Genomic DNA, 17,050 nt, shown 5'->3' with positions numbered 1-17,050 from the left:
GTACATATTCAGTCACTGAGCCTCTGCCTTCTCAAGTTAAGAATGTCAGTTTCTAATCAATGACAAAATCATAGAGAAGTTTTTGTCTTTTTTTCAGAAAAAAGTGGTTTTAAATAATGTAAAAAAGAAAGGCCATGAAAAACTTTTGAAGTTGCATGTTTTCTTATGTATATTAAATGCACAATGACAAAGAATATGCATTTAGGATTTTGTAAAAGCCAAAGCCTGTCTGTAATTCCCCATAATCAGAATGCAAAATATGCTTGTGTGGCTAATGTTGCTGTGCAATAAACATCTCCATCTGGTGATTTCCAGCTCAGAAGCTTTTAGATTCTTAGGCTCATTGTGTTTACAGTGGTCGTGCACTACATTCAAAGAACTTTGTGCTCCAAGATGCAGAGACCACACAGACTTATTTGTTGCTCCTTCGTTGTGTAGTATAGCACATATTGAAAAAGGCACAGATAAAATACAGAACAGCATTGTGTTATGTATGAAAAATGCGACACCTTTAGTTTCTTTGATTAATTTTAAAGTTATTAGTGAAAAATCAATTCAGTTTCCAATGTTTTTTTTTTTTCTTTGAATCTGGAGAAGAAAATTGATTTCCTAAAAGATGAATACTAATTTATCAAAATTATACTCCCTGCATTTCCTCTTTTGCAAGGGGATTTGTTTACTTACCAAGTGTTCTGCCTTTGAATTGTGATCCAACTTTCACGTAGGCCTGGAACACAGGCGACGTTTGAACTGCAAGTTCCAGCCCAAAGTTTGTATGCATCTGAACGTACATGGAGGACTGCCTGAAAACAGTGATGTCTCCTGAAGGAACAAGCACGTTTAAAAATAGAGATGTTGGTGATACTGCAAGGTAACAATTTTAACACATATATAAATGTTCTAGCACTCTGTCTACAACTCTTCTCCCACACACAACTCTCCACAGAGGAACAGATGCAGCAGGAGACACTTTAACCGTCCTCTAAAAACCCCTGGTATTAGCAATTGAAAGATGGTGAAAGATGCTGTGTTGTGTAAAAACAGACAATATTATTTGGATATAACTTATATTCCCCCTTTATTTTTTACCTGATCTGTAAGGCAGCCGCTTGAGTTCATCATCATCAGTAAGGAGATCATTCTGAGAAATCACAATTTTGTCCTGTAAGAAGAAGACATGGAACCAGAAGTAACTATCTTTACAGATGGTATTTATATGTTAAGTTAAGCAGCTGTACTCTTGATGATCTGTGTAAAAGAAAAAAATTAATTCAAGCATTTTCTTACACTATAACATGCTGCTTTTATCTTTCACTCTGAAAATACCTTCCTGAGTTGATGCAGCAACTGAGATCTTTACTGTGTATACATGAGCAGAAATATATCTTCAGTATTTATCTTCCATAATTTTTAAGTTGAAGATACCAGCAATGACTTTGAGCACTTATTTTGCTAATCTAGTGATAAAATCCTGGATGGAACCTGTGGAGGGAATACATACCTTTGCAGATTGGTAAATTATAGCACTAAGTGAGGTCTCAGAATGAGAATAACCAGTCTTTTCATACACAGCCATTAGGGTTCCATTGTGTGGCAGGCTGGAACTCTGGAGGGAAATGGAAAAGAGAAGTAAAAAGAGAAGCCATGTCAGTATAACAATGATTTGTAGAATAAATGTGTATCTTATGAAGTCCTCAGTTTGTGTTCCAATAGGAAACCAAATACTGACTAAAATATATCCATCTGATAGTCTGTTGAAATTACCTTCATAAGAACATAAGTGCAAACCCCGTGGAATCGATATGGCCTTGAATCAAACGTGGTAACAAAGGAGCCTCCTTCCAGTGAACACCTTCCAGGGCAGGGCAAATCTTTGCAGTTCCACTGACCCATCACACATTTACTGCAGAAAACAAGAAATTCTGTGCAAGGTTATTCTTTTCTTCATGCTCTAAAAGCTCACCTAATTCCTAGCAATGAAATACATTGTTTTTATCACTTATCTCTTTTTGTTTTCTATGCTTTGATTTTCTTTACATACATATATCACTTGAAGTTGCTCATCTTAATTCAAAGTTGCTAAACTCTTGTATGGATTGTCAGTAAACTTTCCAAAACTGTGAAAGGTGCTGCCCTTCGAAAAATGTTTTTAGGCAAAATTTTCCAATGTTCTGGTAAAGGTACTTTTTATTCTCTCATGAAAGTATCTGTTGCTACTCACCAGGTCCTACAAGCTGCTTTCATTGTCTCACCAGGAGCATATGTTTTCCCATTCAGTGTACATGGACACTGGCTGATGTGAACACATGTCCGATTCTTCGAGATATCATCAAGAACAGTTCCTGCCAAAGAAGATAAACAAAACATTTTTCTCCATCCTCACTTAGCACTACAGTAATTATGGCTTGAGTGCTTTCTGAAATTAGCCTGAGAATGCTATTCTTGCACAGCCAGTGTCCATACTCTGAGATGTAACATGCAGGATATTTTCTCCTAATTAAAATGAAACTGAATATTCACAAGTGACAACAGCTTTTGACTACTTTGTCATATGAAAGCAAAGTCAATTGTCCTATTTTGAAATGCAAATGATAGTAATAATCACAATTTCTGTAATGAATTAATATTGACTAATTTTAAAGGGAATTTACAAAATTCCCATAATGCTGCAGAAATACTCTGAAGCATGCTACCTCTTCCTGGTGTCTGATCAATGTATATTTAAGTAAAGAACTTTAAGCAGATGGCATATCTTTATCCCATCACAAACCATGGTCTTGTGAGGAAAGTGTATTCATAATTCTGTTCTTGTGAAGAGTGACCAACCACCTTGAAGGACCACAATTACTCAAGACTCCAGTTACATTATGTTACCTGAGAAAGAGCAGTTCTAGCAGCACAATGCCCTGAAATGCACAGCTAGTTCATTATTAAGCAGTCCATTCCACTTGACTGGATATGTGCAAAAAACATTTGTGTGATCCATTAAGAATATGATGAAATGATACCTTCTGGACAAAAGCAGCCATAGGTACAGTGACTGGAACAGCTGTACTCTGGGTTGGAACAGGTTTTAATACATGGAGAACCACATTCCTCATAGATTTGGTTTGCAGAACATTTTCCCACAGCTGCAACAAACAGTGGGAGTCTTAAGGTTTTTAAAGTGTAAACAAAGAATATTTCACCTGCTACCTAGCAAGGAAAAGACCTTCTGATTTCTGACACTAACATTCTTTCATCCTGCCTCAATATTAATTTCTTCATTTGAGTACTCTTTATTCATATATTATCATATATTCACTCTGGCTTTCTTTAATTTTTCTTGCCCAAAAAATTGGAAACATTTTTTCAGAAGCTTGGAGAATGGCAAACAGGCCATACTGCAGCCTAATGAAAAAAAATCAGATTTTCTGTAGTACTTCAAGGTTTTGCTTCCAAGTAGTCATTGTAAATAAGAACATCTGAAAAGGGCTACTGAAAATCATCTTTTAATAAAAGGAGCTATGGCAATTATTAGCAAAAGAGTTCAAAGACTTAGGGGGCTATTTAAAAGTGCTCTCTCTTCACTGGGTAATTTTCCAAGTACAGTAATAAGAAAACTGTTCTTAGAACAAGCAGCCCCCTGTAGGAAGTTTGAGAAGTTAAACAGTTTTCACTTGGTGGATGTTTATCTACTTTATTGTCACTGATCTAGACATAGGAGCTATGTTTGGAGCTTCCTTTTTTGAGGTTTCCCTGCTCTCCCTACAGTTTTATCAAAGAACACTGTTCTCTGAAAAAAAGAATTTGTTTGATTAAAGACAGTAGAGACTTTTTAAAATATTCCAGTTATTATCATTATCCCTCTATTTAAGACACAGAAAAGTTAAGCACAGTCTCTCATGAACAAACCATTTGAACTTACAGCAGAAGTTTTCAGTTCTCCAGTTGAACACCATTTGGTGGGACATGGCACATTGCCTGGAATACTCTGACAGTGTAGAGCAAGCGCAGTTGTTTTGTCCTGGCTCACTGCAGTCCTGTATATCAAGCTGGCAACGAATGACAAACCTATCCTTGGGCACACTGCACGTTGGTGACACCAAATTAAGCAGCTGAGAGCAGATCACAGCCTGAATAAAAAGAGAAAGAATATTGTTCCTGGTGGTGTTTCCTTCATATGAAAACCACAGCGGAATAACACTGCTAGTTATTCCTAGTAATATGCTAGATTTTCTTGTTACTTTGTTTGCTTTTTCCCCCAGAGTTTTATAGTGGATATTTGACTTAAAATGCATGAGAAGTTCACAGATAGAAAGTAATATAAATTAATTGTACAATAGAAAGAACTTGATATATTGAAATAATTCCACTTCACATTATGTTGAAAATTAAGTCACTTTCTGTGCCATCAGCCCCCCTAAAAATGGCTGAGAACATTACACACAGGAAATGCGTTGTCTCATGGCAAACATGAGACAACATGTTCCATGAAAAACATCCCAGATGAGAAGATCACAAAATTCATTCCTCTTGGAGCACACACTTGGTGCATTTCTGGTGCCTGCATGTTTGTGTTGCCTATCATGTGCCTACTGCAGTGTAGGGTCTCAAAGGTTCTCAGGCACACTGATTTTCTTTTCACTTAGAACTGTGATAGCTGTTGATGATGGTTGTCCCTGTTATCAGTGCTGTTATCTGGCAATATGTTGTAGGCATTGTGAGTATCTTCAAATCTGTACAGCTTATACTATCAGGTCTCCAGGTGTTAGATAAAAAGTTCTTAAAGCTTTACTGGTTTCCATGAATTTCCTGTGATAACCTGCCTGGAATCCCAGAAAGTTATGAGCTAAATGCTGGTTGATTTTTATGAGTGATTTAAATCTAGCCTCAAAATCGCCTGTGGCCTTTTATTCAAATGTGGTTTTAATGCAAAGAACTCATTTTCTTTCTCATATCATGCTATACAGATGTTGACTGTACCCATTTTCATGGAAGTAATTTTTATGAAACCACTGCCCCTCTGTTCTTGATTTCTATTTATCTTGCCCCCTGCTAAGAATCATGCTGCAGAGAAGCCAAGAAGATTTTTCTTACATATTTTTTGTGAGGAACAGCAGAAATTGGTATCTCCTCAGACAGGCAGATCTCTGATGGATCATCCATTTTTTGTAATGCAGCAAATTTATATGTATCCAGCAATTTACCTGGAAATTAAAGGGTTATAATTTGTCAGGAAAAAGACGGCATTGATTTGTTTACTTGTTGCTATGATGTAGCAAAACTCAGATTTTATTCTTTGACTGTTAAATGTCCTACTAGTTAATTTTCCCAATGATAACTGCCTCTTGTGGAAGTCAGGAGAGTGTGATCCTTACCACCTGTTTCTAAAAGATAAGAGTCCTTATCACTTGTGTGAGGAACCCATTGTATTATGCTTATAGAAGATAACAGAGTGTAGCATAATCATATGAGGAATGTTTGTGCCCCATGACACTGCTTTACTCAATTCGGATACACTGCAATGCTATCACAGTATTCAATTTTCACCTTGACACACTTTAACTCATTCTCCTCCTTTCTGAAATGTCCTTGTCTCTTACCATCACGGACAAATTCATTCAATTCATAACCATCATAGTTCCCACACATTCCACATGTTTTCCCCATATATTTTTTTTCGGCCAAAACCTAAAATAAAATAGAACAAAATATTTTAAAGGATCACCCTAAGTATAATTATCTATACAGCAATAACTTTCTCAAACAAATTCAGTGCAAGCACTCAATTAAACGTGATTCTTCTCATTAATTTCAGTGACTTTTTGGAGGAAGAATTTTGTATACAGTGAAGTCTTTTCCCAATAGGCAAGTAGTGATTTTTTAAAATTAGTATTTAATAAAAAGAATAAGATTTGAAGACACAGGGAATTGAGGGGGGATAACATTCTAAGGATCCAGGAAAAAAAAGAAAATAATGCTGAAGCCTTGCTAATATCTCTGTTGACAGAGCACAAATTTCAGGTTTCTTCTCTTAAGGAACTTAAGGTTACAGGAAGACAATCTATTTTCAGAAGAAGGTTATTCAGTTCTCTGTTGTTCTGGAGACTAAAATGATAGTATTGCTACTGGCTACAAACAATGAATTATCATTAAAATCTTAGATCAGACAAATAAAACTGTATTCTTTGTACAGTCAGATTAACCCAACACTAGCATTTTCTCTTATACTTGTGATAATAATGCTGATAAATCTCCCAGACAATTTTCTACATCTCCTTGTTTTAGCCAACTTAATCAATTCAGAATTCAGTGTCTTTTGTGGTAATAATATGAAGGTCACACTGAGAAAATGTATTGGAGATTTTGAAAAGAAAACCTGAGAAGATTCTGAAAAAGGAAAGAGAAAAGAAACTGGTAGAAGCACTCGATATTTGAAACCAAAAGACATCCCAGGGAAGCCCAATAAAAAAGTCGAAACTATGGCATACAGTATTAAGTTCTACACAACTTTAAACATCTCTTAAGGAAAAGACTGCAGCTGCTGGAACACCCTGAGGAAAGATTAAAATATGTGCAAGTATCCACAAATCTCAGCACTGGTGGCTTTAGCTAACTACCAATGCTGCAAGGGAAAGTAATATGCAAAGTTGATTATTTCAAGAGGAATGGATACAACAGGAAAAGAGTAAATATCAAAATAGTAAATACATGGAAAAGCACCCATTAAGTTCAGAGAGTTCTTGCCATTCCAGTAAATCAGTGAGAATTTTCTTCCCTGCTCTATGAGAACATTTTACTAACCATGAGGTAGTCATCATTGTTCCACATGACCACCAGTTCCATCTCCATCAGCTTGGCTACCAGGCGGATGTTGCGTCCATAAGGTGCTATTTGGATTCCATTGCTGGTGTAAGGCAACTGAATGACACTGAAACAAAGTGAGAAGAAAAACCAATCTCATAGCAAGATTATGCAGGTATTAGTTATTTATTTTGGATATGATACATACCCAGTCTGAGTACTTGCAGCAACATGACACAGAATTTTTTTCCTTTTTAACGCTGACATTTCAAAACACATGAAAGTTTCTGTTGATTGAAAATCCACATAAGCAGTTTCATAGCAGGATCACCCAAAAATGGTTTGCAGTGATTCTACTACTGACAATATTTGCACAGGACTTAGTATCTTCACTTGGTTTGGTTTTATTAGAGCACAGTTACTTGTTTCAAGAACCATGAAGCTGATTATAGTGAAACTAATGCTGATTATCCTGAGAAGAGTCTATGGCATTTTAATGTAAGAATTATGACTGAAAATTGACAATATCAGATAAACTCATAAAGAGAATGTTCTAGAGTATGAGTGCTTGATGGGAAGCAATATATAGGGGAGTATAGTTCAGTTAGGTGTGTTAACTTTAGTAATTTGTTAATTCATTTTTGACACAAAGCAGTTGTCAGTGCACCTGCTATAAAACTCCCTGCACCTGTTATGTAACTCCCTGCCTTCTCTAAGTACTTCATGCCCCATTCACGGCAGAATCTTACCCAACACTCCTGATAGAAATGCTGCCTTTCTCAACAATGACAACAGAAGGTCCAAGCTCAATAATGATCCTTGCAATTTTTTTGTCCAGCCCACGACGGAACTGAACATTGAAGTCTGGGCTGGTCTCATCACATACAGTTGCGAAGATGTAGTTGCAAGTCCCACTGAAGTCATACTGGTATTTATCAAAGGTTGAAAAATGCCCTCCTCCCCAGGTAGAACAGGAATCCTTGCTCAAAACTACAAAAGAGAAAGAAACATGGATTTAGCATATTTGATCATTTTAATTAGCATTTCAAATATAAATACTAGGACAAGCTATTAAGCTTCTGCTCAGATTAATTATGTAAACAACATTCTAGCCCTCTGTTTGTTTTTTTTTAATTCTTGTGTAATCTCAAAATTTTATCTCAAGTCAGGAAGTTAAACAATATTAGGAGTGAGAGCAAAATTCTCATTTACTGTAAGCAGAGAATTCCCTAACTTCCTAGATTAGAAAAAGCCCTTTCAAAACTTCTAAGGGTAATATAAAGATTTACCTTCTTATTTCAGTCTGCTAGATCTGTTTGCAAAGGTGACAGCTTGCTACTGGACAGAGCCTTAACATTTCAGGCACAGCATTTACCAAGCTATGGCATTACTCTATCATGATTAACTGCACAGTCAATCACCAGATATCCAAAGACAGTCTTCAAAGCCCAGCTTGTAATTCCACACTCTCTCAACTGTGTATTTATGTGACAAATTTCCAGCCATTTTTATAAATATATGGATTGTTTTAATCAGTTTTAATTTTTAAGAAGTAGTCTGGAATGTTCATCTGAATAGACAGATGTTCATATGTGGAAACGAGTCCAAAAAAAAAAGAGATACAACTCCAGCACCTGCTGTTAGATAGTTCTCCACCTATTTACAGCATTTGAACAGTCCCTCTGAAGCTGATAATTTTATTGAAGTACCTAAAATCATGTCCTCAGTTCTGCATTTCCAGACTTAAGATTGTTACTTTCATTTTTTAATTATTTCTGCTTATGGTATCATATGAAGCTCAGGTATCTTAGCATATATCTTAGAGTTACAAAGTATCAGATAAGTTTATCAAAGTCTACATGCAATTTACATTTATTGTTTTAAAGACAAAACATCTCTTTTAACTGTAAAGGAGAGATCAAATAACTGCACAATGCACAAATGGTTTTATCTAGGTCATGCAGAAAATACTGTTTCCCAGTGAGCAGTTACCTGTTGGCAAAAAGTACTCCTCTTCCACACTTCTGTTCTGTCCTGAAGGTCTGACTGGAAAATAGGAATTGTCTGATTGTTATCACTGATCATTCATGCCCAAGTCCAGCTAGTTTAATATACTGTGTCTGAGTGATACTGACCACCAAACCCCAGAGTGTGCCAAGGAACGATTACCCAGGGCTGCACAATGGTCAGAGTGCAAGAGGCACCCCTTTCAATAAACACAGGAGCATGGTCACTGTATTTGTTTTTATTTAAATTTTATCAAAGAAAAATTACAAATGGGAATGTCAATAACTCAAACAAGTTTAAATCCAGATTATGCGTTTGTCTTTTGAGTTCAGCTTTTACTAAATAAAATCTAGGGATTTTCTTTTACTTAGTCTATATCCATGCTCTACTGTTTCTATTGCTGTAAGAACAGACAGCAGACAGAGATCAGTTCCTAAATATTAGAGAATTTTTTGTCAGATTAAAACTCTTTCAGCTATTTTTACTTTACAGATGAACTCCATGTAGCTTCTCTATGCTTATACTGTATGAGAATTCTCCTAATTCAAGCCACTCTAAGTTTCTTCTGTCTAAATAAATGCTTATTATAATAAATTTTCATTTCATATAATTATTTTTCTTCTACACCTCCACATTTACCCCAAATGGGATAAAGAAATTCATTCGGCTACTGGAATGCAACAAGCTTTGGAGTACAGAGAATTGATTTTTAATGGTTTACAGAAGCAAAGCATATTTTACTGTAAAACCTTAAAAATATGAATTACTAGGAAGATTGTAAATAGACTAGGAGAGAAAAAAAATCAGAGTATTAGGACTTGTGTCCTTACTTATTTTGGAAAGGATCTTGTGAAAATTTTGTGTTTTCAGAAGGGCCATAGCCTTCTGTATCCTGTAGCAGAGTAACATCACATCCCATAACATATATCATGTTTGCATGATGACATTTATTACTTCTTGCCATGGACATGGAAAACTAAATGACTATTGAATTAAATTCAAAGTTAGAAGTCAGTGCCTCACATTTCTTCAGAAAAGGACATGTGACAATTGTTGGCTCTGCCTAAGGGTTGATGTAGCTCTGTATTTTATTTCCAGCAGTGACCATTAAAAGCTTGCCCAAGGGAAGACTGCCATCAGATCAGGCATTTATACTTCCACAGATATTCTCTCAGTCTCCAATTATTTTCAGTTCAGGGAATTATGTGAGGCTATTGAGATTTTTCTGCTTACCACTCCCTTGTGCTCTGGCTTCCAAGTCCTTGTCCACCATCATTTTGAACAGAACCAAAATTTCTTTGTAGTAGAAAATTCGACAATAACTACAGTCAAAAATTGCCATTGAATTTTAATTATGAGTTAACAGTTTATGGATACCTGCCTTTCCAGCCATACTTCTGATAGCTAATATTTTAAATATTATGCTAATTTCTTTTGTTTTGCCATTGCAGATTGTTTTACACAAATAAGAGAGTAGTACCTTACTATTTGTATTTTTCATACTCAGACTAGCACAAATTTACAGTAAGTAGGTGGCTGGAGTTAATTTTGCATCCAGATTTGGATTTGGATGGATGCACACAAGTCATTCTTTGGAGTTCAGGGTAAACTGCTGGTAAACTACCCAGAAGTGTGGCAGCAGCTGGCACAGCTGAGCACTGAAGCAGAAATCTGTCCTACTCTGACCCTACTCTGGCTGCTGGATATAAAGATGAGGAAGAAGTATTCCACACTCTGATTCTCCATTTGCATATAAATTTGTTTTAACCTGAAATCTTTAAAATAATTTTCACAGACCTAATCTACATGAAGAATGAGCTTTAGTTAGTTTCCTGAATTTTGCAATATCAAAAGAATCCATATCCTAAATTTTCAGATAGTATTAGGCAGTAATATGTAGGAATGAAAATCAAACATATCACACAAATTACCCCAATAGCATATTTCTAAATGTGGAAGGCTATTAAACTGCTCACAGTTTCTATCCTCAGGCATCAAAACCTCAGCATGGCACACTGAAGCACTTTCCATTTAGTTTAAAACTTACCCCAGTGAGGCAATGCATTTTTTTTTTACAATCTTTTTACATGCAAAGTCTTCTTTAGGAATTTCTAAAATTTAATGCTTCAAAACATATGCTCCTTGAGGCAAAGACTTATTTTTATTATGTGGTTTGTACAGTGCCTTCTGCAATATGGACTTGATACTGAATAGAGTTGTCACTCACACTTCAATGCAAACCTTAAAACCAGGTCAGACACTTACTTTTTTGTAGAGATTCTTTCTGTTTTTGGAGAAGAATGGGGGACCAATAATTTCCTTCAAAAGCTGTGAAAGGAAAAAGACAACACAAGGAAGTTATCCTCTGAGCAAAAGAAGTTGAATATTTGTATATTTATTTATTTTTAAGCATGCTGCAAGCCAAAGCAGGGTCAGCACATACGAACTGTGCTCTGTCACACAAATATGAATGACAATTATAATGGAAAATCACATAATTCCTATTACATAATTACGTAATAGAAAAGAATTCTGTACTGGACAAATGTTTCCAAAATTTGCCAGAAATTCAATGCAATATGAGAGCTGTTACACTTCATACTAAAATCCTATGTTCCTGTTAAAAAAAGCGGGATAAACCTTTACTTATGTTTTTGAGTTATTGTTTCACCATCTGGGTAGAAGTAGTGGAAGGAATAGCCAAAAGTGTGAAAATATGGGGAATAATTGTCCTGTGTGGTCTTCACAAGAGCCGTGGGATCTGGAGCTGAAGACAGGAAATCCCCAGGCGTAGTTGTTGCCTTTGCTGTTCACGTTAAGGCAGAATGATGCAAGCTGTCACCTGCTCCCTTCCACACACCTCTTCACAAAGCCTGGTTTGGTTAGGAGAAGCCAAGGAATGTTGAGCAAATGCTGACTGCAGTGTGGTTCCTTTCCCATGTCAAATGCAGACCTGCTGCATGAGCACAACTGCTCCATGTTCTCACACATACCCAAAGGCTCTTTCACCCAGCATTTTCCTCCAGCACTGCTGAAGTGAGCTCTCAGAGTCAATAGCTGGGTGGTAAAAAACCTAAACAAGATGCAGGAATAAAGATCTGAGGTGCTTCAAAAATGTGCCACTCAAATTTAAATTTTCCCATGTCTGGTATTTCTAAGACAGCAGGAGCAAAGTATCTTGTAGAATTCATGCAATTCTTTATTACCTGTTTAGGATCTTTTGCAATATAGAAAATGTTGTGGCAGAAGGTTTCTTTCATCAAATAAACCAGGCCAAATCCACATAAATATCTATATATACACCACAGCTCTGCAGGGTGCTGTTGCTTCCTTGGATACTGCAGTGAGTGGAAGCCTCCAGGGAGCTCACCAGCTGGAGCAGACTCTCAGCCAATTCCATGCTGTGCTGCTGAAGGTGAGGTAGTATTTGCCATGTGCTACCTCAAGGGCTGCAGGAAAACAGGTGAGGCTCTGCCTTTTATGTAAGGCTAGGTTAAAGCACAAGAGGGAATTTTGGAACTGAGTGTTTCAGCACATCCTTTTGCTTTGGATTTCAGATTCAGACATCTCTAACATTCACAACAGTTTATACCTCAATTCTTCTGTGAAGCAATACTTGCTAAACAAAGATGTTATCTGGATAAATTAATCTAAGTTTTTAAGAGCTAAAATACTATACTGGTAGAATTGCATACAATAAATATTTAGGCATAAGGGAAATAAATCAAGGATATAAATTCAGTGAATTGAGTGCTCCCATCCTAATTGTTCTAATAGCTTAAAATGGCATTTATCTCAGCCACTCCCAAGTTGTCTGACACACTCATCACAAAATCATTCTAATCCTACTCATGCTGCCTTGTTGTCTAGAACCGGTCAGCACTGGCCAATAATTGTTTGAGATTTTGCCAGAGTTTTAGAAAACCTCCACGGTTGGCCTGCAACTCAGTAGGCATTTCTAAAATGCAGCATGCTCCTTTCCAAGTTCCTAGTGAACCGTGCATCACAGCAAGCACACCACAAAAAGGAACGGTCAGTTTGTGGCTTTCAAGCTAACACTCTTCATGCCTAGAGTTGCTGCTGCCTTTTTTGAATGCCTGGATTTTGATACCTGCATTTGTTCAATAATCTAGTATTGGCTTTATAGTTTTCCAATCATTACAGCTTAATCCTAAACTTTAAACACCAATGAATGAGATTTAGAAGTGTATAACTGCTGCCTTCCAAGGATATTAGATTTGCAGGAATTGCATATACACCTAAAACATTACTTCAAGTCAGATCTATCTAGAGAGCTTGATGTAAAGTAAAATATCTAATGGACAAAAATTTTAGATTAGAACAGACAAATCAGTTCACAAAGCTTGTTTGATAGCTTTTCAAACTCAAGCACCTAAGTATGGCAAACAAAATTTAACATGCACTTCAGGTTTTGTATTTAGATTAAATTTGAGCATAATAATCATCCTGGATTATATGGACATGTACAAGGGTTAGATTGAAAATAACTATGGATATGAAATCCACTTTAACTTTTTGCCCAAAGACTAGCTAATAAAACAAATGCAGAGCCATTTGGTACTATCTGCCAATCAGTATCCTGTCAGATCAAACTATGATACTAATTACAGTACAGTAATTATTCTCAGCATATACATTCTTTTTCTCACACTCAACTCTGAAGAGAATAGTTAAATCTTCCTGGCAACACTATCAACAAGAAGCACACAAAATGTACAGATGTAGCAAGGACTATGGCTATGCAGAAGTTGTATTTTGCAAGCATTTAAGATTTTTTTTCATTTAAAAAACTGTCCTAGTGTTAAATGAGATTTCTAAAGTACTGAAATCTTCCTTTCTGACATTTTACTATTACTGCAAGTATTGTTTTCCTTTGAGAAATGACATAAAATACTTATTTTACATTATCTCAACAGAAATACTTATTTTGAATTATCTCAGTAGAACTTTACACAGAGTTTCACTTCTCTTGGATAAAGGAAGGTTTTACTTCCAATTCCCACTCTGCTCCAGCTGGCCAACTTCATTGAGAATGATATCTGTTGAAGTGCAGTTTCTGTGTGGTCAGCCTGTCTAGTTCACAGCAGCAGTACAAACCAGGGAACATCACGTACTATGAAGAAATCAGTAATTTTGTTCCTATACTCTGGTTACTTTGAAACATCCCTATGGGAAAATACAATTTTATGTTGTACTGGCTTCAATCAAAGTATTTCACATCAGATAAAAAAATGAAAACAAAACACTGAAATGAAATCTTTGTACTTCCAACTTGCAGAAATAATTTAAAATCTCTGTTTTGTAAAGAGTTCTGTTTTTCTCTTCTAATTGGAGACAAACAGAAATGTTGAAATGTCAGATGTTCTGGAAAGGACAAGAGCTTTAAAACAAATTATAAAAGACTAAAATTCAACTTAACACTGAGGGTACTGGTAAAGCTGTAGCTCTAATATGAGTTATTAGTTGCACATGTTCATGATGATTTCTCCTCAGTATGAAATTTTTACCTCCCTTTGTCTCTTGCAAACACAGATATGTGAACAACATAAATCAAGGTGACTTCCTAGTTACATACTTCATAAGAAAAAGTATGACTGTACACAAACCTCTCAAAAGGATCCATGCAGTTTTGATTATTGAAATAGCTAAAGAGGTGAAGCTTTGATTTAATCAACGAATCAGCACCTCTTATTACGAAGACTAGAACTAACAGTTTTAATCAGGTTTCAAGTTCCTGCAGATTTTTTTTTAACTCAAGCATGTTTACTGATTTTCTTGTTATCACTTTCCATAAGATTCCACATCAAATGATCAAATATATGTCCTTACAATCAATATCTATATTTCTACCTAGAGATAGACTGAAGGTACCGAACTTGGATGCAGATCCATAAAGAAGAGAATTAATCCTGGCTTTGACTCATTCTGAGGATACAACACTTGGATCTAGAGTTCAAAACAATGAGCACCCTGCATCTTGTCCTATTTAAGAACATACAAATCAACATCCAAAAATTGCCTGATTTCAAACCTTTCCTTGACAGAATGAAATCTGCTTATTTTCAGAGTCTCCAGTCTTGTGAGGCATTCCAAGGACTGAAATGTTGACACATCCCAAAGGAAAAATCTGCTCTGTAAGAATTTTCTAGATCCTGCTTCTAGGGTTTTTATCTTTAAATTCAACTTAGTCCTTTCTAGAAAAAATTCTGTTTTGGGATGGCCAAGTTTACATATAAAGCTTGTGTCTGTGTAAGCGTCTACAGCAATTTTCTATTTGATTGCAAGTATTTCTATCAATACATCTATTATCTAAAACAGGAAGTCATGTAGATGAAAATCTTGCTTTTGCAGGTAGCAAAACTTGGGGTTAGGACCCACATTCAGGTACGTGACTTGATATTGGTTACAATGGTGCCGATAGAGTGAATGGAGTTACACCTGATTTAGAACAATACAGCTGAGGTTAGGAATTGGCTCTGAGAGTCTACTAAAGGGTTGAGTTGCTTATATTTTAATTATTTTCATGCTACAGTTTAAGCCAGTGATTTAAGAGCAATAAATGTCCCCATGCAATTTGAACTACATGATTCATTAAATGCTGTAAACACAACACAGAAGAAATAAATTTAACTTTGTTTCACCTAAAGCAAGTGAAATATGCTTTCCAGCAGCTTGAAATCTTTTCTTGAAATTCTAATTTTAATAACTGGTAAGTAAAGAGAATATACAGAAGAGATAAAAAAACAAACAAACAAAAACATCTTAAGCCATGCCAAACCATGGCAAAAAGACTTTTTCTCCAAAAATCCACAGGTAACAGGACAGGAGGAATAATGAGTAAGGTGGCTGAGCAGCTAGAGAGCCAATGAACTTACCTATGAAATCTTCTTTCAGAAATTACAGATTCATCTGGTATACAGGTGGGTTGGATCAAAAAAGTAAGACAGACCTCTTAGAAAGAGTGAAGGATTGTACTGAATAATATATGGAGGAATACACCAAGAGTGATATAAAATTTTTAGGCTAGAACCATTTGCCTGTTTTCCAGCATAGGATTTGTTCATAATTCTTCAAAAAATTAATGCCAACACAATGTTTATACTTAATGCTTTTTGCAGTTCACATAACAAAGAAAAATTATTTTGATTATCACTCAACACAGAAGATATACAATATATATCTGCAATGACATCGCTAGGACACCGGATCATGAACATCTGAAAGATGAAGGCGCTTGGCAACTCGGAAATACAACAGCAGTCCATTAAAAATATTTCCCGTAACTAGGGAATGAGTTTTAGGGAAGAATCCAACAAATCAGTGACCAACTTTCTGAAATAGTGAAGAATGAATTATTTTATTTCAGCCATGTACTTTTTAATAACCTGTTGTGTTTTAAGATGAAGCAGAAGAGAAGAAAATATGTTAACTGAATTCTGCAGTTTGTGGGAAAGGAGAACAAAACCTGAACCTCATGTGATGTCATACTACAATTTTCCTTCAAGCCACGTACCAAGAGGAGCCCAGGCACCCCGGACTTACCGGCAGAGTGCAGGAAACTGCAGAAGATGAGCAGTACCAGTGTTGGGAGCATGATGCACGCCCTGCCTGGGCAGTGTTCTCAGTGCTCCCCTCTGTTCCAAGCAGGCAGTGCCAATGCTGCCACCTTCTAGGCTGCCCTCTTCAAGCTTGGATGCTTTATATATAGAATTGCAATGCCCTCCCTCATTCCCACAGCTTGCAGAAATTCTAACAGCAGAGTACCCGCCAAACAGGATCTCCTCTTTATCAAGTTCAACACACCTAAAAGCCACTTAGAAAAAGAAGAAAAAAGAAAATGCAAACCTCCTCCAGTTCATTATCATTCTTACAAGGCTTTTATAATGGCTTCTATTTGTAACAGCTCAAACACTTTTACCTGCCTCTACTGAACAAATCTGGTATTATACCCAAAAGCAATAAGACAAATAATACACAAATTATGATCACTAGCTGATAAGGAAAGGAATAATATTGGACTAGCACACAAAGTGGAAAAATGAAACACAGGGGTTTTGGAACTGCTGAAAAGACTGTGTGAATAAAAGATGGTGAGACGTGAATGAACGGAGATACAGATCTCAGATTTTTGTATTAACTCCTCTTTCATTAACTTCCATTCACTCTCCTGGGTGATTGTGTTCATCTCTCCCTCGTGTGACTTTTCAAGCAAACTAATAAATTTTGCCTGGGTAAA

General features: G+C 36.2%; 1 protein-coding gene across 1 annotated transcript in view; it reads right to left on the bottom strand.

Moving 5' to 3' along the window:
• MUC6 (mucin 6, oligomeric mucus/gel-forming) overlaps nucleotides 1-16,408 on the bottom strand; it is a 44,765-nt gene extending 28,357 nt beyond the window's left edge. The window contains exons 1-13 of the mRNA XM_058807655.1: nucleotides 16,357-16,408; nucleotides 11,059-11,121; nucleotides 7,536-7,776; nucleotides 6,787-6,913; nucleotides 5,586-5,673; nucleotides 5,080-5,189; nucleotides 3,908-4,115; nucleotides 3,009-3,131; nucleotides 2,222-2,342; nucleotides 1,765-1,903; nucleotides 1,502-1,606; nucleotides 1,090-1,162; nucleotides 685-822 (exon numbers count right to left, since the gene is read on the bottom strand). Coding sequence (XP_058663638.1) covers nucleotides 685-822; nucleotides 1,090-1,162; nucleotides 1,502-1,606; nucleotides 1,765-1,903; nucleotides 2,222-2,342; nucleotides 3,009-3,131; nucleotides 3,908-4,115; nucleotides 5,080-5,189; nucleotides 5,586-5,673; nucleotides 6,787-6,913; nucleotides 7,536-7,776; nucleotides 11,059-11,121; nucleotides 16,357-16,408 — 1,588 coding nt within the window. The remainder of the gene's footprint in view (nucleotides 1-684; nucleotides 823-1,089; nucleotides 1,163-1,501; nucleotides 1,607-1,764; nucleotides 1,904-2,221; nucleotides 2,343-3,008; nucleotides 3,132-3,907; nucleotides 4,116-5,079; nucleotides 5,190-5,585; nucleotides 5,674-6,786; nucleotides 6,914-7,535; nucleotides 7,777-11,058; nucleotides 11,122-16,356) is intronic.
• Nucleotides 16,409-17,050: the final 642 nt, after the last annotated feature.

Source organism: Ammospiza caudacuta, chromosome 6 (genome assembly GCF_027887145.1).
Source record: "Ammospiza caudacuta isolate bAmmCau1 chromosome 6, bAmmCau1.pri, whole genome shotgun sequence".
NCBI lineage: Eukaryota > Metazoa > Chordata > Aves > Passeriformes > Passerellidae > Ammospiza > Ammospiza caudacuta.
Note: the sequence above shows the minus strand (reverse complement) of the source record. Positions and strands in the feature narration are given on the sequence as shown.